General features: G+C 50.7%; 1 protein-coding gene across 1 annotated transcript; it reads right to left on the bottom strand.

The window, feature by feature from the left end:
- Positions 1-8,985: 8,985 nt before the first annotated feature.
- Positions 8,986-20,919, bottom strand: LOC135821360 (uncharacterized). Its single transcript, XM_065334427.1, has 3 exons — positions 19,023-20,919; positions 10,280-10,526; positions 8,986-9,666 (listed from the first exon to the last, which is right to left on the bottom strand). The coding sequence occupies exons 1-3, from the start codon at positions 20,576-20,578 to the stop codon at positions 9,349-9,351; spliced, it is 2,121 nt and encodes a 706-aa protein (XP_065190499.1). The 5' UTR covers positions 20,579-20,919; the 3' UTR covers positions 8,986-9,348.
- Between the last annotated feature and the right edge of the window lie 4,892 nt (positions 20,920-25,811).

Genomic DNA, 25,811 nt, shown 5'->3' with positions numbered 1-25,811 from the left:
GAAATTTCGGAGCGTCGGTCCTGCTCGCCGCTTGTCTTCTTTCCAACCACCTTTTCTGGTTTTGCCAAAAAAATCATTCCGACATTTTACGCGGGCCGCAACCGTTTATGACGTCAAACACCATGGCATGAGCACGATGTCAAGGCCGAGGGCCGGTAACAACCGCAACCTGGGAACGGGCGCCGGGCGCGCGAATGATCGGCGCGGCATCGACTTCGCTTTCTCATTCGCAGGACGTGTAACCTGATCACGTGCCTCATTTCCAAGCGGCTTTGCTTCCTTTTTGAATTTTGGATGCTCACCATGGTACCAGCAGGCCAGGGTAGGTTCCGGCGGATTCTGCCTATAGGCCCAATTCTGCCGGCAGAAAAATTGGCAGAATTCGGTGACTTTTTCTGGTAAGTTTCATGCATGCCCGATGATGGTTTGGTACCGGTATGTGGATAAAAAAAATGGAGCAGAATTCGAGGAATTGCCCGCCATAAGGTTTGTATGGGTCTGCCAATTTCACTGCTCTCAGCCTTCGAGCAGAATCTGCCACCTTTTCGAGCATAATCCGCCGGTCCCTAGGCCAGGGCATATCGCCTACTTGTAGGGATGGAGTACCGGTGTGTGTGTGTGTGGGGGGGGGGGGGGGGGTTACGTGTCCTGATGACCGTGATGATGTTCACAAAAAAAAGACTCGTACCACTTGAAATAATTTATTCTTACATCATGACACGTGGTCGTTGCCGGGGCCATGGCCAATAATAGGTGATCTTCCCGCCGCGGGCATAATCAGGCCATCAGGACCGTTTGACGTCATTTCGGGAGTTTCAGGACCGTTTGACGTCATTTCGGGAATGTCAGGACCGTTTGACGTCATTTCGAGAATAATTTTTCGACCTTCGACCTTTCCTATTATGTTGCTTTGCGCTGTAAGAAATCAAATCAAGCACGCTCCGTCTGTCATGATGGCTGAATCTTGCCCTTGCCTGCAAGATTCAGCCATCATGATCTCCTGCATGAGCGTGCTTGATTTACATACATTTTACTGAGTGCTGCTCACTGATCCGATGGAGGCGTGGGCGCATAGCTCATGTTAGCCTTTGGGTAATCCTGAAATAAAGATTATTATTTAAATAATCGACGTGGAGACAACAATTTTATAATAGCTATAAAGAGAACAAATTCTGCTGTCATCGCCACACTACAACAAAGTCATGAAGGTTTACCAAAATCGATTTTCTTGTCACAATCATCAGTGGAAAGCCGTGACTGAAGAGTAACCATGCTGAATCAATGATTAATATACATTCAATAATGTGTTACGAGAACAAAACAAAGTGCTAAAATAGAATATTATTATTATTTGAAACTCGGATGTTGAGCCATAAATAAATGTAGAAGAGAAAAGGACATATGGATACGAGTTAAGAGTAACTCTCCATCACTGTAACATGATACTATATACAGTCAGAAAGTGCAATAACTAGGCACAAAACTGTCTTAACTCGTATCCATAATGTCCTTTTCTCTTCTACATTATTATTATTATTATTATTATTATAGACAGTGTAGTTCGCTCACCACACCAGCAAATGACCCTCATAGGTACCGGTACATGTACTAACAATAATAATTACATGACATGTATATGTAGCGGACCGCAGTCTCTCTCGGAGGCAAATGCACACGGGTCTCAGCAAACACACTGTTGTTAACTTTATTATTACTAAAGACTGGATTGAAGGTTGAACTCTAACTCTAAACTGACATGAAGAGAATTGTGAACAGCAGCTTTTATAGGGTGAGGAGCTGTTAGTGTTAGTAAGCCAGCCTATGACCAGGGGATACGTAGAGCAGAAGAAGAAAGGTCAAAGTAAGATGTGTGGGCCACAGTCATTGCACAAGGAATGCCATTTGATTCTATGCAGAAGAAGGAGCTGAATAGCAGTGTGGGCAATGGGCGTAAAAGAGGTACCGGGAAGACAGCCATTAGGAATTCTAAGGAAGTTTCATTAGAATGTGTGTAGATAAATGAAAAGGAGGTCGAAAGTGAAATGTATCAAAAGGGTCTACAGGGTACATGTGCTAGTATTGCTCAGGTCATCCTAGTGTGTGGGAGAAATACATGAACACAGTGAGACTAGTTACTATGCATGTCATGGGTCTGCAAGCACGGTAGTAAGAGTTGCAAGTGCGGGGTGCGGTGCGGTGTAACACGCGTGACCAATACATTGAAAGACACGCTGCAGCTGTGTAAGTTACTAGCGTGCCAACGCTACACCTTCCTTCTTAAACAGAATCACGTCCTCGTGATTAGTAGCGGTTTGGTGGGCGGATCATTTGGCGGTTCCGGAGATTGTAGGGGTAAACAGGAGGTGGAACTACAGGGGCAGGAGGGAGCGGCTGAACAGGTGGTGGCATTACGGGGTGAATGATTGGAGTGTAAGTAGATGGAGGTGGAGCAATAGGCGGTAGGCAGACATACCGTTTCAGGCGGTTGATGTGAACAACTTGACGGCGTTTCGTTCGGGAAGCTTTGATGCGGACTGTGAAATTGTCGAGAACAGTGACAACTTGGTGGGGTCCTGTCCATGGAGAATGGAATTTGGGAGACTGGCCAGCAGGAACAACAGGTGAGTGCAGGAATACCAGATCGCCTACGGCATACTGTGTGGGCGGAGCATTGCCATCATAGTTCCTCTTCTGACGTTGTTGGGCTTTGGCACCTTGGGCTCGGGCAGTGGTGAATGTCTTACGCAGGGAGTCTTGAAGTTGCTGGACGTACTGCGGGGCAGTAATGGGTGGTGTAGCAGGTGGTGGGCCGTAAACGAGATCAATGGGTAGAGTTGCTTCTCGGTCAAACATCAGACGGAAAGGTGTAAACGATGTGGTGTCATTCACGCTCATGCGGTAAGCTAACAGAGCACGTTGCAGATAGAGGTCCCAATCTTGGTGATCATTGATTGTTGTGGCGAGGATGCGCTCCAGTGTTCTGTTAAACCGTTCGATGAGACCGTCACTCTGTGGGTGGTAGGGCGTTGTGCAAGTTTTGTGAATACATGTATCCAGCATGGCGCAGATGGACTTGAACAGGTTGGACTCGAACTGGGCACCTTGGTCGGTGTGCAGACTACTGTATAGCAGGACATTTTCGGACGGAAATATTTTCGGACAAAGCCAAAATTCCACCTTTCATACGGATTTTATTTTCGGGCAGTGCTGCATGCTAAATGCACGTGTTCGCAAGCAGTACGCACGTACAGTGTACATAGTTTCACATGAACAATTTTTAGTACGGAATTAATTTTAGTACAAAAGAGGCCGTGTACGAAATCGTACGAAAATAAATTCCGTCCGAAAATTTCCTGCTCCACAGTATTTGGTGCACCATAGCGACAGACGAAGCCGTCAACGAAATACCGGGCGATTGTCTCGGCCCTGATGTCTGGGAGTGGAAACGCCTTGTACCACTTCGTGAAATAGTCGCCAACGACGAGAATGTAGCGGTTTCCTCGTGGTGCCACCGGAAGCGGGCCCATAATATCCATTCCGGCTCGTTGTAGAGGAAATGATGGCTGCGACGTGACCGTTGGCGCCCGAGGTGTTGGTACAGGTGGTTTGCGGCGCTGGCAGACTTCACAGGCGCGAATGAACAGGTCAATATCATCGGACATACCAGGCCAATAGAACCGCGGTCGGGCCTGGGACGTTGTTCGATTGGTACCCATGTGACCAGCAGTGATGTGACTGTGAAGTAAAGCGAGCACTTCTCGTTGGAGCGACGGGGGAACTACCAGCTGGAGGGAGTGCGAACTACCACCCTCTGATTCATACTTGCAGTACAGGATGTCGTTGTCGAGTATCAGGCGGCTGAACTGATGGTAGAGAGCGAGACGGAACCTGCTAGAACCTTGCAGTTCAGGGCTGTGACGATCAGGCCGCTGTGACTGCCGGACCGATGTGATGGCTGCAGTGACATCAGGATCTTGGTGTTGGGCATCACGAACCCGCGTTAGCGATGAAGGAGGCAGCGGAGCATCAGTACTAATGGCAGCATTCGTCAGAGCAGGTTCGGCGGGCGGTGGAGGAGATTTGCGAGAGAGACCATCCGCATTAGCATGAGCCTTACCAGGGCGATGGACAATGCGGTAATCAAACATAGCCAAGCGTTCAATCCAGCGAGCAAGCAAACCATCTGTGCCAGTGAAGTTGTGCAGCCAGACTAAAGCTTTGTGATCAGTGCGTAGTGTGAAGTGTGCGCCAGCAAGATAGTGACGGAAGTATTCACAGAACGTGACAACAGCTAGAAGTTCCTTCCTAGTAGCACTATAGCGGCGTTGGCTATGTGAAAGGCTCTTACTAGCGTAAGCTACAACATGCTCTGTGCCATTGGAATCTTCCTGAGAGAGGGCAGCGCCCATAGCAAAGTCACTAGCATCGGTGTTGAGGATGAACGTGTGATTCGGAATGGGGTATGCAAGAACCGGGCGGGTAAGGAGTGCATGTTTCAGCGCATTGAAAGCTTGAGCTGCAGCATCTGACCAAGCAAACGTGGCCTTGGATTCGGTGAGGGCATGCAATGGCTGGGCAAGCATTGAAAACTTTGGAATAAATCGGCGGTAATAAGACGCAAAGCCAAGAAATGTCCTAACTGCTGTCTTACTTGTGGGTTGATGCCAGGTGCGGACAGATTCCAGTTTACCAGGGTTAGGACGGATGCCATCGTGGGCGAAGTGAAAGCCCAGGTAGACGACAGACGGTTGTAGGAGGTTGCATTTCGATGGTTTAATCTTCAGACAAGTTTTGCGGAGACACAGGAACACAGCGCGGAGGTTGGTGAGATGCTCTTGGAACGTCTTGGAGAACACAATGATATCGTCTAGATATACGAGGCAGATTGCAGGGATGAGGGCACGAAGCACTGTGGACATTAGGCGCTGAAACTTGATGTACCAGGTGCGTTGCACAATCCGAAAGGCATAACATTCCACTGAAATAAGCCGAACGGAGTGGTAAAGGCAGACTTTGCCTTCAGCAGATTCAGTGAGCTCTACCTGCCAGTACAGGTAGACTCCCTCTAATCCGAATACGGTATAATTCGAACCTTCCGTGTAATACGAACTTTTTCGTCGTACCGATCTTCTGCAAGTCACTTCAAGTCAAAATCGAATGCATAATTCGAAGTACGAAAAGTGCGCCGGTTGGATAATTCGAACCCAGTCTTCGTACAGAAGAGCTGTTTGCAGTACATTGGCTATGTTCTTTGAACGCTTATTTCGAAGTGAGATTGACTTGCTATCCTTGTAATTCGAAGTTCATTCTTTTCTCCTTCTCTAGCCAAGAGAAGCTCAAAAATCGATCGATGGTCCGCTGCAGGATCGACTATAGCGTTCAAGAAACCCACCTTCTCTCGAAATTTGGTTCAAGCCCGTGCGAGGCAAATTGCATCTTTTGATTGAAGACGACTTCTTCCAGGTGGCTGACTCTCTTCGCGGATCTCGATGGCCTTTCTTGCCGCGCCAGCTCGTACGCGGAGATGTTGGCGCACAATAACACTATTGTCGTAAATATTGTCTATGCCTATGCTTCACTTCCGTTCTTCGGAACGACGTGCTGCTGTCCGACGGCCTTTCATAACGCGAATTAGGCAGCGCAGTTCTTTTCCGTTGAAATTGTTTCAGGAAAGCTGCAGTGGCTGACAACTTCTTCACTAGAAGTAGAAGATGAAGATAATAATGTCAAATGATTTTGTGTCGATCCAGTGTTTTGATGATCCCACTGCTGTTACGCGTATCCATTGTACATGACCGGTACGATCACCTATGTTTCGTTGATGCAAATAAAAAATAATGTGCAAAAAATATTCAGCATGCGATTTCAAGCATTTTGACATACATATCAGTGCATGGGGCTGCATTTGGATAATTAGAAGTTCCGGATAATTAGAAGTTAGGGCCTGGCAATTTGAGGTTCGAATTAAAGGGAGTCTACCTGTAACCGGATGCCAAATCTAGTGTCGAGAAGTACTTACAGCCTTGCATGGCGTCAATAGCATCGTTGACGCGGGGTAACGGGAAGGCATCACGCTTAGTGCGCTGGTTAATGGTTGAGTTTGTGGTAATCGACACAGAGGCGGATACTATCGTCCGGTTTGCGTACAACAACTATCGGAGCAGCCCATGGACTCGCGGAAGGTTCCACTATACCATCGTCAATGAGTCGGTCAATATGATCACGTACCTCAGCTTGACGGTGCACAGGCAGGCGGCGAGGCTGCATCCGAATAGGCTGGTCCGTTGTAGTAGGAATGTCGTGAGTGATGACTTGAGTGCGACCCACGTCAGATGGGCCAGTTGAGACGATGTCGGAAAACTCCTCTAGCAGAGCGTGGAGCTGGGATTGGTGGTCAGGCGGCAGATTGTTGGTGTTGAACATACCAGTGACAGACTGAGCGGTAGCAGCAGCATAGGTGTACTCGGCGGGGTAATCAGCAGGAGGTACTGGTTGTGTTGCAGAAGAGTCGATGGTGCCTGGGGACAGCGAGCCAAGCAGGCAGTTCTCAGGTAGTGTGATGGGGTGCTCGTTAGGGTTGATCAGACGGACGGGTCCATGTTATCATTGACGGTAGCCAGCGTAGCGAGGCCGACAATGTGGTGGGTACTGCACGAAGACTCACATGGCTCAAACAGCAGGGGGCTATCGGAATGGCAGGAAGCAACTTTAGCAGAGCAAATGTAATGAGACATGGCCGGGACGGTCACAGCAGCGGGAAGCGTGCAGAAAACGGGAGTAGCGGGGAGCGAAGCGGCATGGACAGGTGACGGGATCACAACGGGATCAGCGGAGAGCGAAGCGGCATGGACAGGCGACGGGATCAGGGCGGGGGAATGCAGGGGAATAACCTGATCAGCAATGGAAATGGTGGAAGCGGCGAAATCAAGCGAACACGCTTGGGCATGCAAAAAGTCAACCCCTAGAATGACCTCGGGATGGATGGAGGCAACTAAGAAATCATGCAGGACAAGCGGGGTGGTGAGTGAAACAGATATGTGCAGCTCAGCTTGACCCAAAATCGCTACGGACGAGCCATCCACGGAAAGGATACATGAGGGAGGCGGAGGGGACAGGGACGGGCGATTTCTCAGAGAATCCCACAGCTTCTTGCTCACAATTGACTTGGAAGACCCACTGTCTAACAAAGCATTGGAACCGACTGCGTTCACAGTCACGGGTATTACAGGTAGGCGGCATGCATGGTCGCGTCGGGACAAGCTCGACGAAAAAAGGTGTAATGGGGAGAGGTCGGGGAAGAAAGCACGTACATCAGGGAGGCGGTGGCGGTACAGCACAGCAAGCAAAACAGGTATAATCGTGAGCGTAACAGGGTGGGCAAGGAGCAAGACAGCAAGGCATATAAACACAGTACTTACGTCAGTCCCGGAAGAGCAGGATGCGGCAGGGCTAGCGTCCGAGGTACTTAGTACTGCCGCCGGTAGTTTCCCGCCTGCGCAGGACGACGGGCACGCGTGCACGGCATTCTCGGCTGATGTGACCCTGGCGACCACATGACCAGCAGGTGACAGGTGTGCGGCCTTGCGTCTGCGGGGGCTGTGGTGGTTGGTCAGATCGGGACCGACGAGTTGGTCCTGGCAGACTGGCCTCCAACGTAGCCAGACGGTCTAACACAGCCTTCAGTTGGTCTGTCACCGCGTCGAGTGGTTGGGAAACAGCAAAGGCGGGATCGGCACAGGTTCCGCGGCGGGCAGTTCGGCAGCGAGGATTGCCTGGTGACGGAGCGCGGCCTGGAGTGCCCCGTCTGTCGTTTGCGGGTTGAGCTCCCGAACGCGGACCCGCATGCCCCGTGAGTCGAGCCCAGAGATAAATTGGTCTTTGGTTAGGCTGTCGAGGTCCCCCGCGGCCATCTAGGGATATGCTGCCGGGCCAGGGAGCGAACAGCCTCACAGAAAGTCCCCAGTTGTTCGTCTTTGGCCTGGCGACGAGCTTGAAATGTTGCGCGATGGAGGTCGACGCGCTGCGCTGGCTCAAACCGAGCTTGCAGCGCCTGGACGAGCTGTTGGCGGCCTCCGTTCCTGGTGGCCGCAGGGAGCGATTGGTAATACAGCTGGGCCTCGCCTTCCAGTGCGAGGCCCAGGAACTGCATCTGCTGAACGGGGGTCCAGTTGTTTCCCTCTGCGACCTGGTCGAAATGCATCAGCCAGGACGCGAAGTTGTCCTCCAGGCGACCCCTGTATTTTTCGGGCTGCACATGGTACGCCCCTCTCGGTGGTTGGGCAGGCGCGGGCGGACCTGGGGCTGTGGCGGGCGCGGCGGCGGGTGCCCCGGCAGGTACATAAGGTTGAGCCATCGTATCGGAGGAACGTATAAAGTAACAAAGTTAGTATTATACTAATGAAACAATATACATAGTCAAACTAGGCAAAATGGTGGCCATGAGGTTTGCCGGTGGGTGGTGGTACATGGTCACCACACTACGGACACGCTCTGGTACAACTACATGTACATGGGCATCACACCACAGATGTGCTCTGCCGGGTACATGGCCACCACAACAACACAGATGTTCGAGCCACGTCCCTGTGTCTATGCCACTCGGGGCCACACTGCGTAGCCCCTATAGACATACGAATCGTAACTGCCGGGGCCGGATCACACACTGAGCTCGAGGGCGTAAATCGTATACGCTTTAGTCACATGATCAGATTTCACAGCCCGAAGAACGAGCAGTGGCTGTTTCGTAACTCTGAGTTTACGAACTGAATCGACCGTCAGATGAAAATTGATCAGATTATTTGCTTGACATGCACTGTAGTTCTGCAGAGAACTGAACGCGACAATACTGAATAGCGACATCATTGCCGTCTGATTCATGCGCACCCATGATGACGTCATGGGCATTACACGGCTCGGAGCAACCACACTTGCAGTGTACTGCCGTGGACATAGAAAGGTGGAATCGGACCGAGGGGGGGGGGGGGGGGGGGGGGCTTTACTTGCTTCAAATAAAGTATACAAACAAACAAACTTGCCTAGCGCGTACACGCATTGCAACCATGGAGCAGCAGTGCTCATTATCATTGTCTTTATTTCGGGGATGACCCAGAGGCGCGCAGCCTATCCAGGGGTTCTCCACTTGTGCATGGCCGCGAGGCCAGCGCCCCGCGGCCGCTTGACATCCGAACGGATTTCAATGTCCGCAACAGCATAGTAGTATGCATCCTGCAAAGCAGGGAGTAGTAAGATATCTACTCCCTGATTCAAAGCAGCAATGTTGTGTAGAATCAGGAACAGTGAAGCTTGAGACAGAGTATAGCGTCCATGGCTGCCGGTATATGTTTAGTGCTAGGAAGTGCCCAAGGCTTGCATTACTCTCTTCTCAGCAGCAAACAGCTTCTCCTTTTCCGCTGACGGCCCGAAGTACACTTGCGACAGAACGCTCTGCGGCGCCTGAGCGACGGCTTTCTTGCCAAGACATCTCTCAATGGCACCGTGTTGTTGTACTGGCAATGGGCTATGCTTGTTGTGTTGTACTGGCAATGGGCTATGCTTGTTGTGTTGTGCTGTTACAGCTACATAGGATGTGCTCGTCATGTCGGTATGGCTGGTGGACTCCTTGTTTCTGTTGTTGCTGCTGCTACTAGGGCCATGATGATGACGTATCTGGCATGCAAAAGATAAATGAGAGAGAATCGAACAAGGACAGAGAAACACAAGGTGGGCTGGGCTGCTCAAATAGAGGGCAGAGATGCGTGGAATGCCCGGCTCAACCAAGGCCAGATACTAGGTACACATGGACTGGGTTAGGACAGATATACAGATGCACAGGGGCTAGGCTGATTTGAGAAAACACAGCATATTCCCCCCGGGCCCTACCCACCTCCGTCACCCTCCCTGCCCCCGGGCCCTACCCGTCCCTGCCTCCCCGGGTCCTACCCGCCACCCTACCTGCCCTCCCCCGGGCGTTAGCCTTCCCTGCCCCCCCCCCCCCCGGTGTTAGCCGTCCCTGTCCCTGGGCCCTACCCGTCCCTACCACCACCCCAAGCCCCCTACCCGCCTCCCTGCCCTCCCCCCCCCCCCCCCCAGGCGCTACCCATCCCTGCCCACTCCCTGCTCCTGGGCCCTACCCATCCCTACCACCCCTCCCTCTGCCACTCTTCCTGCGGCGATACCCATCCCTGCCCCTCTCTGCCCCTGGGCCCCACTACCCCCCCCCCCCACAGGCCCTACCCGCCTCCGTCACCCTCCCTGCCTTCCTACCGTCCTTCTCACGTACCTTGTCCCCTGTCCCTGCACCCTGATCTGGGATCTCTTCTTCCGGCGGTGCTGGCCGTGGCAGTGTGCACTTCATTGGCCGGTACTGTCTGAAGAGGGTGGGCTCGGGCGCACGCATCATGCGCACCTGCCCAGCCGCCGAGCGCTGGCCATGCTTGAAGAGAAGTTCTCCCAGCTCCGGTGTGTTGGTACTACGCGTGGACGGGTGCTGGTCTTGTATTGCGCCCAACGCCGACGCAACATCCGACCTGCATACATTGAACACAGAGAACGTTGAAGCAAACCCGATGAGGGCAATTTCGCCGAAACGTTGTAATAATTGGCCGTACTGTAAATCTCAAGCGAAGGTCCCTGGTTCGAGTCTTGGAGGCAACAGTCAATTTTTTCTTCAGACTTTTCCCGTTTGCATCTTTCCCTCAAACCAGGGAACATACGAAGTAAAATGAAAATCAACAACAACAACAACAACAACAACAACAACAACAGCATACTGTAAACCTGCTTTTTACTCCACTTCCACCCCGTAGCACACCTCCACCCCGTAGCACACCTCCACCCCGTAGCACACCTCCACCCCGTAGCACACCTCCACCCCGTAGCACACCTCCACCCCGTAGCACACCTCCACCCTGTAGCACACCTCCACCCTGTAGCACACCTCCACCCCGTAGCACACCTCCACCCCGTAGCACACCTCCACCCCGTAGCACACCTCCACCCCGTAGCACACCTCCACCCTGTAGCACACCTCCACCCTGTAGCACACCTCCACCCTGTAGCACACCTCCACTATGTAGCACACCTCCACCCTGTAGCACACCTCCACCCTGTAGCCCATCTCCACCCTGTAGCACACCTCCACCCTGTAGCACTTACCTAGCTTTATAAACCCTCTACACCATCGACTGCATTTTTTGTTGAATGGCATGAAAAAAACACAAAAATCGGAAAATGAGTAAGGGGTGGGGTGGGGGGGGGGGGTACTTTTCACATGGGGACGCGCAAACAGAGTAGGGGGCGTTGCGCCCCCCTACTCCCCTTTGGCTAGAACCCTGGTTTAGCCGTCATCCAAGCAGGGAGGTTTTGGGGAGCATGCACTTTTTATTTTCGGTACTTTCGACGGATTTCTTCTAGACCGATGTTTGCACAAACACTGGCACGTATCATCCAACAGGGAACTGCTCCTCTGTACCTACGATTTCTCTTCACTTCACCCCCGATCTTTGACCTCGTAGCTACAATTTCGAGCACCTAAATTTCTGACCCGTAATCCCATAACCATTTTACATTGATTACTGACTCTTGGCCTGGCGATTGGTCCTTTTCTCTAACACATGACTCGTACTAGGCCTTGGTGGATAATGCTGGCAGAAAAATTGGCAGAATTCGGTACTATTTCTGGTAAGTTTCATGCATGTTTGGTATGTGGATAAAGGAATGGAGCAGAATTCGAGGAATTGCCCGCCATAAGGTTTGTATGGTTCTGCCAATTTCACTGCTTTTCAAGCAGAATCTGCCACCTTTTCGACCATTATCTGCCAAGGGCTAACTCGTACTCTATGCTGAGCACGTAAACAATACTGTACTACCGTATTTTACCGGTTGTAAGTCGACCCCGGTTATAGGTCGACCCCGTATCCGGAGGTCTCAATTCTGCGTTTTAAAGTTTTCACCCACCGAAGCACTACCAACCACGCCCTGCTACGAACACATCAACAAATCATGTAAACATTCCTTATTGGAGGGTATAACGTCCCAATCCTTGAAAAAGGCCAATAAACTGGCAAACATGTGTACACATGGTGCACTCATGCATGCAGGGCAGGTCATTTTGTGTAAGATTCTGATAATTCCCGGTTATAAGTCGAATCCCGGTTGACCCCACCCTTTCTCCTTCTATTTTTAGTCGTAAAAGGTCGACTTACAACCGGAAAAATTCGTTAAAACACCAAAATACTTTGGTGGAGATTTATTTTTGGTAACTTTGGTACAAGAATGGACTTAGATGGAGAGGCAAGGATAAATTTATCCTCGGAAAAGAAAAAGGACCAAGGTGCAATGTTATTGCATGAGCTGATTGTTTAGTAAACTGGTCGTGTTAGTGGACACTATAGCGTAGCTTGTACAGTGTAGTTTAGGGTTCACGGCTTGCCACTAAAAGCACCCGACACGTGCGCCTCCTCCATTTTGGATTATGGACGCGCGCGACAGGCCGCGACAGCGCCTGTCGAAGTGAAAAATATCGACTCGAAGTCTAGCCGGAGAGCGTACTTTTTGAATTTTTCCTTCACTTCACTCGGGCTTTGCATTTTTGCTTCGGTTTTTCTGGCGGCGGTGGCGGTCTTGGCGAAAGATCCAGTTCCATCTGAAACACTCTGTCGCCTTTTCTTGTTTGCTGACGTTCTGGCAAAGCGCAGCTGCATCGAACCTGACTAGATGTAGCTGCACGCGTCCTTTGTTTGCCCTGCAAATCTCGATCTGTTGCTCTTCTTGCTGTTTGGCCGAAATGGCTGATGCCAAGGAAGAAAATATTCTTCCTGTAAAGAGGCCGAAACTGACCAAGGGCACGTCAAAATATGTAGGGTATACAAAGAAAAAGAAATGTCATGGTCGTTTCAGCAGCTCACGACAGCCAACACGCTCCATCGTGTCGGGATTGGAAGTATCCAGCATGGCTGTTCCGAGCGCTGCTGCTCTTGTTATTCTTCTTCTTCAGAAATTCTGCACACCTTGTCGGCCGAAGTACGCGCACGGAAAATAGATGCGCTGAGCCGTTTCTTGTTCGATTTTGACAAATAAGTATATGTTATCGCATGGTTGCAAGGGCCTTATGGCATATTATTGCCCCGAGAGGTTAGCCCGAGGGCCGTAGGCCCGAGGGCTAACCTCGAGGGGCAATAATATGCCATAAGGCCCGCAGCAACCATGCGATAACAAATTTATCACATGGCCCACAGAGCAGACCATTGGGCTGCTGTTGAAATTAGCCCAAATGCCAACACATTATGACCACAATGTATATTGATGTGCTATCATTATCAAAACAGGAAAAATGAAGATATTTCTCCTACACCCTAACAAAAAGTCTTCTACAGGCCATCAGAGAGTATACAGTACTGAAAGACGGAGACAGAAAAAAGTGCCGGCACCGCATCGTCATAGCAATTGACATGGCAACGATAATAAAATACAGCAGAATCATAATTTCAATTGAAAAATTAAGAGTGCTACCACAAAGAGTTTCTTCATGTTAACATGTGTATCAGGAAGTTGTCAAATACAGTACTGCAACAAGTGCAAGTATTTGACGACTCCCTGGTGTGTAATTCTGAGGACAATTTTTCTTCTTTTTTTTCAGCTCCAGATAGCTGTATTTTTCATTGCAAAACATTCCTGAATTGTTGTGTTTGTTGTTCAAGCAAAGGTGAGATGAGCCTGGTAAGAGTTTTGCGTGGCACATGAAGACCACACACAGGCAGTGACTTTGCGAGGATTTGAAAACGCACGACGCTGAGTTGAATTTGTGTTATTTCAAATAATTGTTTGTGATCACAGTACCACTTCGAGCAGAACTGAATCTTATCCACAAGCTTACCGACGGTCAGGCTGCCAACATGACTGAACAAATGATCCCTGCAAGCACCACACGGCAGACGTCCGAGGCCATGTCCATTGCCGGGATGTCCATCTCCAAAAAGAATTCCATCTTCGTCTCAATGCTACACGTACACTGCGACTCGTCGTAGAGTCGTACAGTCTACAGAGTCGTCGTACGATCGTAGTCACGCGATCACTGAAATAAACTATTTTTTTGCGGGCAAATAAACTATTTTTTTGCGGGCAATATCGCATATTATTGCCCGCGGCGCGAAAGGTGCTGATTCGCTGGAGTACGGGCAACAATCACGTGCCATGTGATAATGGCTTGTTGTTTTGCTCTCAACCTTGGCTATCCTTTTACCGTTCAATATTTTACGGAAACGCAACGGCCTCCAGTGTTTTTTTAGCCGAACTTTGGCCAAGGTCACTGGAAAACCCGGAACTCGTTTGAAAAAATTACGAACGGTGGAAGTCTTGGAACGTCTTTCGTGCGTGTGGATTTAAAAATTCAGGCAGTTTGAGCCAACCGTAATGAATCCCGTAGAGTTGAAAGTAAGTGATATTGATTGGAAAATGCGATTTGAGCAGTCACTGATTGTGTGGTACAGTATATGCACGCGCCTGTCACGCGCCTGTCACGCGCCTGTCACGCGCCTGTCACGCGCCTGTCACGTGCACGATGCCGGCGACGCTAGCATGCCAATCTGTGAACCCTATAGTTCCTTGGCCCCTTTTCTTTTCTATAAACTAATGGACCGTATGCGTGTTAAAACAAAATGGCGTCACGATTTATTGAAAGTGGTATAGTTGGTGGTACGAGTGTTCAAACCCATTTGAACTTCATACTGTTCGTCTTCTTTTTGACATGCTCTCTTTCCATCGTCCTTAGCTTTTGTTTGTTGAGAGCTGTTTTGGCTTTCTCCTGTACCTCTGGGGGATGCCAAGTGATGGTTTTGAGAGGCTGGTGATGGCTGTGAGCGAGAGTTTGCCGATCGGCGTCGTCCTCGCTGTAGCGATGAAAATACTAGTTACTGCGCACCTGGCAGATATCACAACACGTCGGAGCGTCCAGGAGAAAAGGAATCTTGGGTTTTCACTGGAATCTAGTTCCTCCAGCATCGTGTAGCCCACCGTCGGTGAATGGCGGTCCAGAAAGGTCGAACCTGGTCTTCTGCAGCACCTCGCAGTCCTGCGAGGCACATCGTGTACGCCTGCCATGTTTTGTACAAATAAAACTCATGCAGTAGTGGACTCTACAGTGATGAGTCTCAGCCTGTATGCTGCAAAAGACGCAGGAAATGTGACTGGTGTCCGTACACTGGACGCCAATATCATCCCAGTCTTCTCCTGCAGGATCTGTTTGACATTGACATACCGGTATGAAGTGGGTCGACATTGGCCTGGTTTGGCAGCTATCTGCCTGGGTGGATGTAGCAGGTTTGCATTGGCGCGTCGTCCAGTCCGACATTTTCTTGTAACTGTGGAGTACCGGCAGGGTTTGAGAGGTTGCTCGTGCTGTGAACACATCTCTACTGCCTGTCTCGTCCTGGAAGTGCCGTCTCGCCGCTTCCTTGCTCTACAGTCGCGCCGTTATTTCGCTTTGTTTCGTGGTGCAGCTCAAAACCTGCCCAAACAACTGTGAGCTCGCAACATGTTATGGACAAATTGCACCACTCATGCTGGTTAACTAAAACCGGGATAGTCGAGTAAGCGAGTTCACTCCCTGGGCAATGGCAAGATCTGTTCAGCGCGGGCTATTCCAACCTCCAAGTGCATAGTCACCGATCGATCCATGCGATGGTGGTTGACCTACAAAGAGCCAAGGTCTACGAGTACTACTATTGGATGCTGTCTACATGCAGTCAACAAAATCAAAGTACCTCAGTATGCCCCAGAATAGGGCATGTGCATCTATAGCATGACACAACAGGGGTTCTGGCGGCACCTGTCAAACAAGCAGTAGCGACTAGTGCCAGCTACCTATTGAAGGCTAGCCGCTACAGTCTGTCACTGGAGATAATTATTATGTTCACTGTTTAGACTGAGCACAATCAATGATGCCCAATCAATCTGCCCAATGTGTGTTCTGTTCCACCTAATTATAACGTCCCATCAACCCTACTACACGCACATGTCGTCACTCTAGCATGACTTGTGTTATTATTGTTTATTTTGATTCGCACGGTAAATAGAGCGCAATAAACGCTAACTTGACCGAAGGATAAAGGCGACTGCAGATAGAGGAACACATCGAGGTACAGGTACCGGCATCAATACAGTATCAGAGAGAAACAAACAAAAATGAGAGGTACGCAGAAAAAGCTCTCGTAAGCCCAAGGGGAAGTGGTTGATGAGGGATGAATGCACTCTCCACGCTCATCTACACTGTTCGTGGAAATACACACATACATACAATTATAACATAGCAATAGCATGCACAGAACCGAACAATTTCATGTTCACACATGCAAGCAGAGACCCGAACATTAGTACCAAAAGCCGATACAGACAATATCCCCCATACACACAGACGCACACACACACACACAATGTCCCATGTATGCGCCCGTGGCGAGAAAAGCACGCAAATCTACAAATGCACTGGATGTGAACCCACAGATTTTCTTTTATAGCAACGATAGCGGATCTGATTCTGAATGAAACACACACACACACACACACACACACACACACACACACACACACACACACACACACACACACACACACACACACACACACACACACACACACACACACACACACACACACACACACACACACACACACACACACACACACACACACACACACACACACACACACACACACACACACACACACACACACACACACACACACACACACACACACACACACACACACACACACACACACACACACACACACACACACACACACACACACACACACACACACACACACACACACACACACACACACACACACACACACACACACACACACACACACACACACACACACACACACACACACACACACACACACACACACACACACACACACACACACACACACACACACACACACACACACACACACACACACACACACACACACACACACACACACACACACACACACACACACACACACACACACACACACACACACACACACACACACACACACACACACACACACACACACACACACACACACACACACACACACACACACACACACACACACACACACACACACACACACAATACAATCATTGAATGCCCATCCGCAGATGATGGCAGGTACTGAAAGAACAGGCAGTGTTCCAGTAATGGGGAACAGAACTTCGAGTGGCGAGTGAGGTATACACACACACACGTGCGTGCACGGGCACACACTAAAGTATTCAGAAATAGAATCGACATTGTAGTATTAATTGGTTGGGGAATGGAAAGGAAAATAAAACATTGCTGTAGGTTATTGTTGTAAGGACACTGGGAGCACAACAGAAAGGTAAGCAACTTGCCTTGAAGCAAAGAAAGTTATTATTCCACGGATCTCAGAAGGAAGGAACGTTCCAGAATGCTGCACTGGCAACAGGCGGCCTGCATGTGCGCGGCCCCTGCAGTCGGTCCAGCTGCCGGCCTTGCAGTGCTGAAAAGAATGTGCAGTACAGCATGTCACATAGTATCGCAGCCTGGACAAATAGGCGCTGGGAAGTCCTAGTTATGTGCTCACCTACACCACGATGCACCAATCTTCTGAGCTACTTTGGCAACAACTTTGTCCACTTGAGACTCCCATGGGCTGAGCCAGTTGTTGAGGGCTGCACCAAGGTGGACGGCAATGACCGCTGATGGCTAGGCAATCCATGACACACAGTCACTAGGGCATCGTCAACATGGCGCTGAGGCTGGATCGATAAAATCAACCTTTAGGCTGTCGCGGGGTTGACAACGAGGCCGTTGTCTCGAAGCTAGTCAGTCAGCCTGGACACCGCCATTGACAAACGAGTCGCCACCGCCAGCAGTGGCGGTAGGTTGTGACAAGTGTGGTGCAATATTGTCAGCAAATTCAGTACTTAGGATAAGATGAGTGACAAAGGGAACGTTGTGTTTGATAATATTGAAGTGAACAGGGATGATCACAAACCCTGCGCGTACTCCACCGTGAGTTACAAGAAAATTCCGGACTGGACGACGAGCAAACGCCAACCTGCTACATCCAACCAGGCAGATACTATTACGATAGCTGCCAAACCAGGTCAATGCCGACCTACTGCATAATGTCAATGTCAAACAGATCCTGCAGGAGAAGACTGGGGTGTTGCCGTCCACTCACTGAGTGTACAGACACCAGTCACATTTCCTGTGTCTTTTGCAGCATACAGGCTGAGACTCATCACTGTAGAGTCCACTACTGCATGAGTTTTATTTGTACAAAACATGGCAGGCGTATACGATGTGCCTCGCAGGACTGCGAGGTGCTGCAGAAGACCAGGTTCGACCTTTCTGGACCGCCATTCACCGACGGTGGGCTACACGATGCTGGAGGAACTAGATTCCAGTGAAAACCCAAGATTCCTTTTCTTCTGGACGCTCCGACGTGTTGTGATATCTGCCAGGTGCGCAGTAACTAGTATTTTCATCGCTACAGCGAGGACGACGCCGATCGGCAAACTCTCGCTCACAGCCATCACCAGCCTCTCAAAACCATCACTTGGCATCCCCCAGAGGTACAGGAGAAAGCCAAAACAGCTCTCAACAAACAAAAGCTAAGGACGATGGAAAGAGAGCATGTCAAAAAGAAGATGAACAGTATGAAGTTCAAATGGTTTTGAACACTCGTACCACCAACTATACCACTTTCAATAAATCGTGACGCCATTTATTTTAGGTAAAGATTGCCCTTTAATACCGAAGTAATAATCCGCGATATTCATGTTAAATCAAAAACGGAACCTAAAATTCAACCATTCCATGGCGCCATGTCAGTGATGGTGTCACGCAGTGTGCGAAAATGTATTTTTTAATCTGGGAAACTGGTTTTACCGAATTTTTTTCTCGCGCTACCGAACCGTTGATTTTGGGAAACACCGAAAATAATACAGCACTGGAAATTGCTGGTTTTACAGTAGAGCCAATCGCAGAGCTCACCTGGCCATGCAGAATGCCGAGAAGTCATCCACTTGCCATGTGCCAAGACCATTTGCCACCTTCAGCCGCTTGCCGCGCATCGTTGCCATGGGAACAAGCCGTGGATTGTACAGGCGGAGCGGCACTGGCCAGAACGCACGCTTGCCACTCGACACCATCGCTAGGCAACGCTGCAGGGTCGTCGGACTGGCCAGATGATCCGTTTCCAGGACAGCGAGAATGTCTTCAGTATCGTCGCTGCTGCCACCCTGAGCATGTCGTGATGGCAACCGTTTAATTGCCAAGCGCCAATCAAACTCACTGGCGTTGATAAACGCAACATTGAAACGATCTGCCAGCGACGCCTCACCGACACTGTTGCGCACGACATTAGTCACGTGTTCCAGGGTGCGTTTGTCGGTAGTCATGACGATCAGAGTGAACGTGACTGTTCGCAAGAGCCATGTTTGCCGCGCTCGGCTTGAGGCAGCAGTAGTGTTGACCAGGTGAGCAATGAACTCAGACAGGCGGTGAAGCTGACCACGAGTGCTCGCCGGTACTAGAACGTGTAGGCGTGGCGTGCGTTGCCGTGACGACGCTTTCGACGGTGCCGCTCTAACAAAGCCTTTGTCACGGTGAAGTATCAGATCGCCAAGGGGACGTATCAGCTGTACTCTCTGTACGGACGTGCCCTGTTCAGTTGATAGCTGAAAATATAGATCGTACCTTGTGCCCAGATGACGAGCGGTCTGCTTGTAGCCGAACAAGAGAGTGGCTCTCGGCGTAGCGTTCCCTCGTCCTTGCAACTCTGGTAGTGACTTCACGGATGTGCGTACCACCAGTTCGACTTCAACCCGGCGAGCGCGAGTGAGTCGTCCGCTTGGCGGGTCCTGGGGGTTGGGCCCGCGGTCGAAGAAGAACGCACGGTCAAACGCGCTCCACACGTGCACCTCGGTGGCATTCTCGTCCAAGTCTGCGAAAGCATCGTACTTCTGTCGATACGGCAACACGGCCGTGCTGGCGGCATTGTTGAGTGGTCCTCTGGTTGTGCCTTCACCTTCTTTTCTAGATTTCACATCTCCTTCAGCAACTTCCGTCTCAAGCTGGGTAACGAGAAGCAGCTTCAAGTCGCGTTCTTGTTGCAGCCGCTCTATTTCTTCTTGAAGAATTGCGGCCGCCATTGCTTCTAAATCGTCCGCTTCGGGGTCTGTAGCCACATTATTGTAGGCCTCCCTGCTGTTGCTGGTAGTCATGGCTACGCCTGCAAGCCATGGCTGCGGCTGCTGTTGCTGCTGGTGCTGATGCTGTTGTTGCTGCTGCTGCTGGTGCTGTTCTTGTTTTTGTTTCCGGACACGTGGCACAGTGGTGTGGGCTCTTGATGCCGTCGTCGTTCTGAAAGCGGTCACGTCAGCGGAGGTCACAGCGCTAGCGGCGGTGGTGGCCTGTGCCGGACACTCTCTCTGCAGACTGGCCACTAGCATAGGCCATATGGAGGACACGAGAACGTTGCACGTCACGACGCACAGCACCAACAGTGCCAGCGCACGCACTGCCGACTCACAGCGGGCCATTGGCATTGTGCTGTCAATCCTAATCTTTATTTTGAAGGATCTCACAGAGGCGATGACCTGTCAAGGGGATCTCCTGATCCAAATCATGCAATAGAAACAAACCGTATGATTTTTTAGTATAAAATAATAATTTGCTACATGTTCTTCCACTGCCTCATCGCCGCCGCGGCACGCACACACACCTGGATCAGTCAAACGAACAAAACGTCAAAAGTTTGGGTACTCAAACAATCAAGGACCCAGTCTCCGTCTCCTGCAACGACTTTGCAGTCCTATCCTCAGTCAGTGCAGTACTTGAGCAACATCAGCGCTCCACTGCCTGAAATAATTATTATTAATAGGCACATGTGCCTAGCTGCGGGAAACATGGGCCTGGGTCTACCTGCGTTCCGGCACTAGTGCCTTGTACTAGATCTACTCAAGGACGGTTGGTGGACGGTTGACGATTTTTGGGCTCTGACGGTGGATGAGGCTTGGAGGATATCTTGGAGGAATCTGATGGTACTGTGCGCGTTATTGACTGCTGTATTGGGTTGTGTTGTGTTCCTTCATTCAGTAATTGCCTTTTCCCTTCGTCTTTTCGTCACCAGTTTGGTGTCGTTCTGTGGTATTTGCAGTGCATTGCTCGTTTGGATTGTTCATTTCGTGTTGAGTTTCCCCAGGGTTAGGCTCGGGGCTAGATTATCCTCTCGGTTGTCTTCTACAGTCTTTCTTTTACTCTCTTTCTTGTTACTGTTCATATGTTGTCATTTGAGCCATTTGCGCTGTTATGGCTTTTGTAGCTTTCCTTTAGTTAGAAACAGTTCGCTGAGCTGCAACGGCCTCCGAGTCTCCCGACTTCGACTTCTCCCCATGCAGAGTATGCAGAGTGGCCAGTGTTGCCGGTGCAATGGTAATGGCACTTGCATCGGGTGCTCCTGCACCAGGGAGGGTCGCACATGTACGAATTGTGTCCCTTCGAGAAAAGGGAGATGCAAAAACAACGCGAGCCCCGTGTCGTCAGTGTCACAACCGTCCCCGGCATCTCGACTGTTGAACTTGTCCGTGCCGCAGCCGCCGTCGGCATCTCAGCCGTTGTCGGGACCTCCACCGTTGACCACGGTCGTACAACAACATCAGTCACCATGTCAATCATCGTCGGCGTCTCGATCATCGAGTGCATGCGGCCCTACCATCGTTTCCATAGTAGCTGGTAGCGATGAAAACGCTGTAGCGCCCGTGCAGGCGACACCAGAGCAAGTCGATGCAAACTCGTCTGACATCACTGACAGCCAAGCTGCACGCCTGCTAGCTTCATTGGATGACACCTGTACCCAGGGCCGGGAGGCTGCTGAGGAGCCCATGGGGTTTCGGATACCGATAGACGAATCCACCAATTATCACCAGCACATCAGTGATCCGACGATGGATGGCCTCGTGGTGTCCCATCTGGAAGAGAGTAGTATGGCTGACGTAGATGTATTACGTGTAGAGGACATCCGTTGCAACCTCCCGGATCCTGAGCAGGTGGATGAATTCTCGCCGTCCTTCCAGCTTGGGCAGCTCTCGGCGGAGGAGACGGACCAGCTGATAGATATTGCTTACAATAAATGTGTACAATACCGGCCAAACGCGTTTCAGGTTCCGTTGGGGAATGTAGGACGGCGGTACATAACAGCTCTATCAGCGCTCTACTCTTGCTTTGGTGACGGTGGAAGCTACTGGCGGAGAGCTTTCAAGATAGCGACAGTGTTTCAGGCACTTATGTTACAGAAGCCAGGTGCTGAGTCCTCGAAATATGGCACGCTTCTTGAGCAACGACTACAACAATGGTCTACCGGAGATGTGATGGGATTATTGAGCGAGGCAGACACCATCCAGACCTCCAAACAGAAATCGTCCAGGGCTGAGCGGAGGGGCGCTGCGGATCCTGCCAGGCATTTTGCCGACAGCGTTACTGCTGGAAAGCTTAGTACGGCACTCCACACCCTGGCAAATGACGACGGTGGTGGTGGTGTTCATTCGATTACCGACATAGTTGATGGCAAGACCGTCAGGGACATACTCAAGGAGAAGCATCCATCACCAGAGCCAGCTGATGACACCGTCCTTATACCAGGTGAGCCTCCATCACAACCCCATCCGGTGTACTTCAGTGGCCTTGGACGGGAGGCAATTAGAAAGGCAGCGCTTCACACCCAGGGTGCGGCCGGTCCCAGTGGTGTCGATGCAGAAATTTGGAGGCACATGTGCTCCAATTTCGCAGACGCCTCCGCCACTTTGTGCGACGCTCTGGCCTCTTGTGCCAGGCGGATGGCAACTGCATACATCGATCCCGATTCGCTTACCGCCTTTACAGCTTGCCGCCTGATAGCGCTGGATAAGTGCCCAGGTGTTCGGCCAATAGGTATTGGAGAGGTTGTAAGACGAATTATCAGTAAGGCAATCCTCTCCATTGCCGGTCATGCTGTGCAGGGGGCAGTCGGATGTGACCAGTTATGTGCTGGCTTAGACTGCGGCATAGAGGCGGGAGTGCATGCAATGCAATCTGCTTTTGCCGAGGATGATACTGACGGCATTATTATGGCTGATGCGTCCAACGCTTTCAATCGGTTGAATCGACAAGTCTGCCTTCGCAACGTCCGGCACTTGTGTCCACCCCTCGCTACAATATTGATCAATACGTACAGGGAACCTGCGCATCTATACATCGATGGTGAGTGCATTCTTTCCGAAGAAGGCACGACGCAGGGTGATCCACTCGCCATGCATATGTATGCGTTGGGCATGCTACCCCTGATCCGTGCAGCAGCTGGCGAGGAGACAGTGCAGTCCTGGTTCGCAGATGATTCCTCTGCAGCGGGCCGTTTGAATCGGGTACGTCAGTGGTGGGATGTCCTGACGGTGCAGGGACCGGCATATGGCTACGTTGTGAACCCAGCTAAGTCTGTTCTTGTGGTGAAGGAACATTGCCTTGTTGAGGCGAGGGATCTCTTCAAAGACACCGGAGTAGCTATCACGACTGAGGGAGTACGCTACCTCGGTGCTGCAGTGGGCACTGAGGCTTACAAGGAGACCTATATTCAACGAAAGGTAGAGACCTGGGTGCAAGAGGTCAATCGGCTGGCAACTATTGCACAGACTCAGCCCCAGGCAGCCTACTCAGCGTTTGTATCAGGACTGAGAGGGAAATGGACCTTTCTATGCAGAACCATGGACATCCCCGAGCACCTGCTGGAGCCACTTGAAGGTGCCATTAGAACTAAACTGATTCCAGCGTTGACCTGCCGCTCACCTCCTGGTGGGGATCTCCGGCGCGTGTTCGCTCTCCCGTGTCGTTTGGGCGGCTTGGGTATCACGAGCCCTATGTCCTTGTGTGGGCAATACAACTCGTCAGTTTGCATTACCGAGTCTCTCACCAGCAAGATTCTGTCTGGTGACACTGCACTTGACGATTGCTTAACTAAGATGCGCAAGATGAAGGCAGAAGTCAAGGCAGAGTCCCGTCAAGCGCAGGCAGCGGCAATGGAGGACGTGGTCCAGAATGCATCCGCGAGTCTGCGTAATGTCATCGATATCGCTAGAGAGAAGGGTTCATCTAGCTGGTTAACATGTCGTCCGCTGAAGAAGTACGGTTTCAGCCTCACGAAGCAAGAGTTCTGGGACGGCCTGTGTCTCCGCTATGGATGGACGCCGGCGAGAATACCGACTCATTGTTCATGTGGCCAAGAGGTGAGCGTTTCTCACTCACTATCCTGTCCTCATGGAGGATTTCCCACCATACGACACAATGCCATTCGTGACACTACCGCACAGCTCCTACACCAAGTCTGTAGCAATGTGTCCACGGAGCCTACGCTGCAGCCACTGACCGGTGAGCGATTGCAATACCGAACGGCCAACGTGGAGGATCATGCACGCCTTGATGTCGCTGCCAGTGGTTTGTGGGGCAGTCGATTTGAGCGAACCCTTATTGATGTCCGGGTTTTTAATCCTTATGCTCGCTCAAATCAGTCTGCACCACGTACCACTGTGTATCATCGACATGAAAGAGAGAAACGAAGGCACTACGAAGAGAGAGTGAGACAAGTGGAGCATGCCACTTTTGTTCCGGCTGTGATGTCTGCGAGTGGAGGCATGGGCAAGGCAGCAACGGCCCTCTACAAACGAGTGGCCTCTCTGTTGGCGGCGAAAAGAGGGGAGCAGTATTCTCATGTGATGGCTTTCGTCAGGTGCAGGATCGCTTTTTCCCTCTTGCGGTCCTGCATCATGTGCCTCCGTGGGTGCAGAAGGCTCTCTAGCCAGCCTGCCTTGGCTGTGGGTGATACCTCTGCTGCACTGGCAGTGGTGGAGGCCCGGGTACCGGCTTAGCGTGCACGAGCGGTAACAGTGACTGGAATATTGACTTGAAGTTGAACTTGCTGCTGTTTACCTAAGTAGGTATACATTATTATGCTGTTTTTTTTGCGTGTTTTTTCGTTTTTTTCTTTTCTTTCTAGAACTTTGAGTTGAAGTTTTTGGAACACTTGGGAAAAAATATTCATTGTGTTTAATTTGCCCGTAAAAGAGGCTGTTGACTAGATCTACAGTTGTAGTGGCAGTGCGTAGTGCCGACTACTACTAGACTACAGTACTAGTGCCTAGTAGTGGTGGTGGTAGCTTGGGCGTGAACTGCCGTGAAGGCAAGCTTTAGCTACTGAGTCCTGACAGTACTGTACTCGTGGTACCAAGAGTGGGATACTCTTGGTGGTAGATCTATTTTTATAGTGAAACTGAGTATAGTACACACCTGCGTGCAGCCACGACAGGAAGTAGTTGTGCTGTGCGCAACAGGCAAATAATTATTTTGTGCACCAGTCCAGCTAGCTGCAGACTCATCAGAAATTCTGTAATCATTGAAAAGTTGAAAACTAGGCTCTACTTGATAGTCGTTAATACGTTGTTGTGTGTGCTCCGCTTCCAGGCAGCTCGTCATCAAGTACATGTATTCGCCCTGTGCCTGTGGAGACCACCGGCCCTTCACCAGCAGCTACCGTGCAGCTGCGTGTTGCACACATACACATATCAGTGCAACCAAGAGTACATAAACCGTTTTATGTACCGTAAAGTACCGCCAGAGCGCCCCACCATCTCGTCCTTTCGTGGCCGCCTTGTGGAGGTGGATTCCTGTCTGTAGGTCATACGACACGGACCTTGTACAAACATTGCACATTGTGCAGTCAATCCGTACCCAGTTTACCTTCGAGCTCAACATAAAAAC

The sequence above is a fragment of the Sycon ciliatum genome, chromosome 7 (assembly GCF_964019385.1).
Source record: "Sycon ciliatum chromosome 7, ocSycCili1.1, whole genome shotgun sequence".
Taxonomy (NCBI): Eukaryota; Metazoa; Porifera; class Calcarea; order Leucosolenida; family Sycettidae; genus Sycon; species Sycon ciliatum.
The sequence above is the reverse complement of the archived record's forward strand: the minus strand, read 5'-3'. Positions and strand labels throughout refer to the sequence as shown.

Excerpts from the sequence above, each read along its gene's own strand:
- LOC135821360 (XM_065334427.1), bottom strand. The coding sequence starts at position 20,578 with ATGCCAATGGCCCGCTGTGAGTCGGCAGTGCGTGCGCTGGCACTGTTG. Across the intron at positions 10,527-19,022 it reads TCGGCATTCTGCATGGCCAG|GTCGGATGTTGCGTCGGCGT; the intron begins GTGAGCTCTGCG and ends CAATGTATGCAG. Across the intron at positions 9,667-10,279 it reads GTGCAGGGACAGGGGACAAG|ATACGTCATCATCATGGCCC; the intron begins GTACGTGAGAAG and ends TTTGCATGCCAG.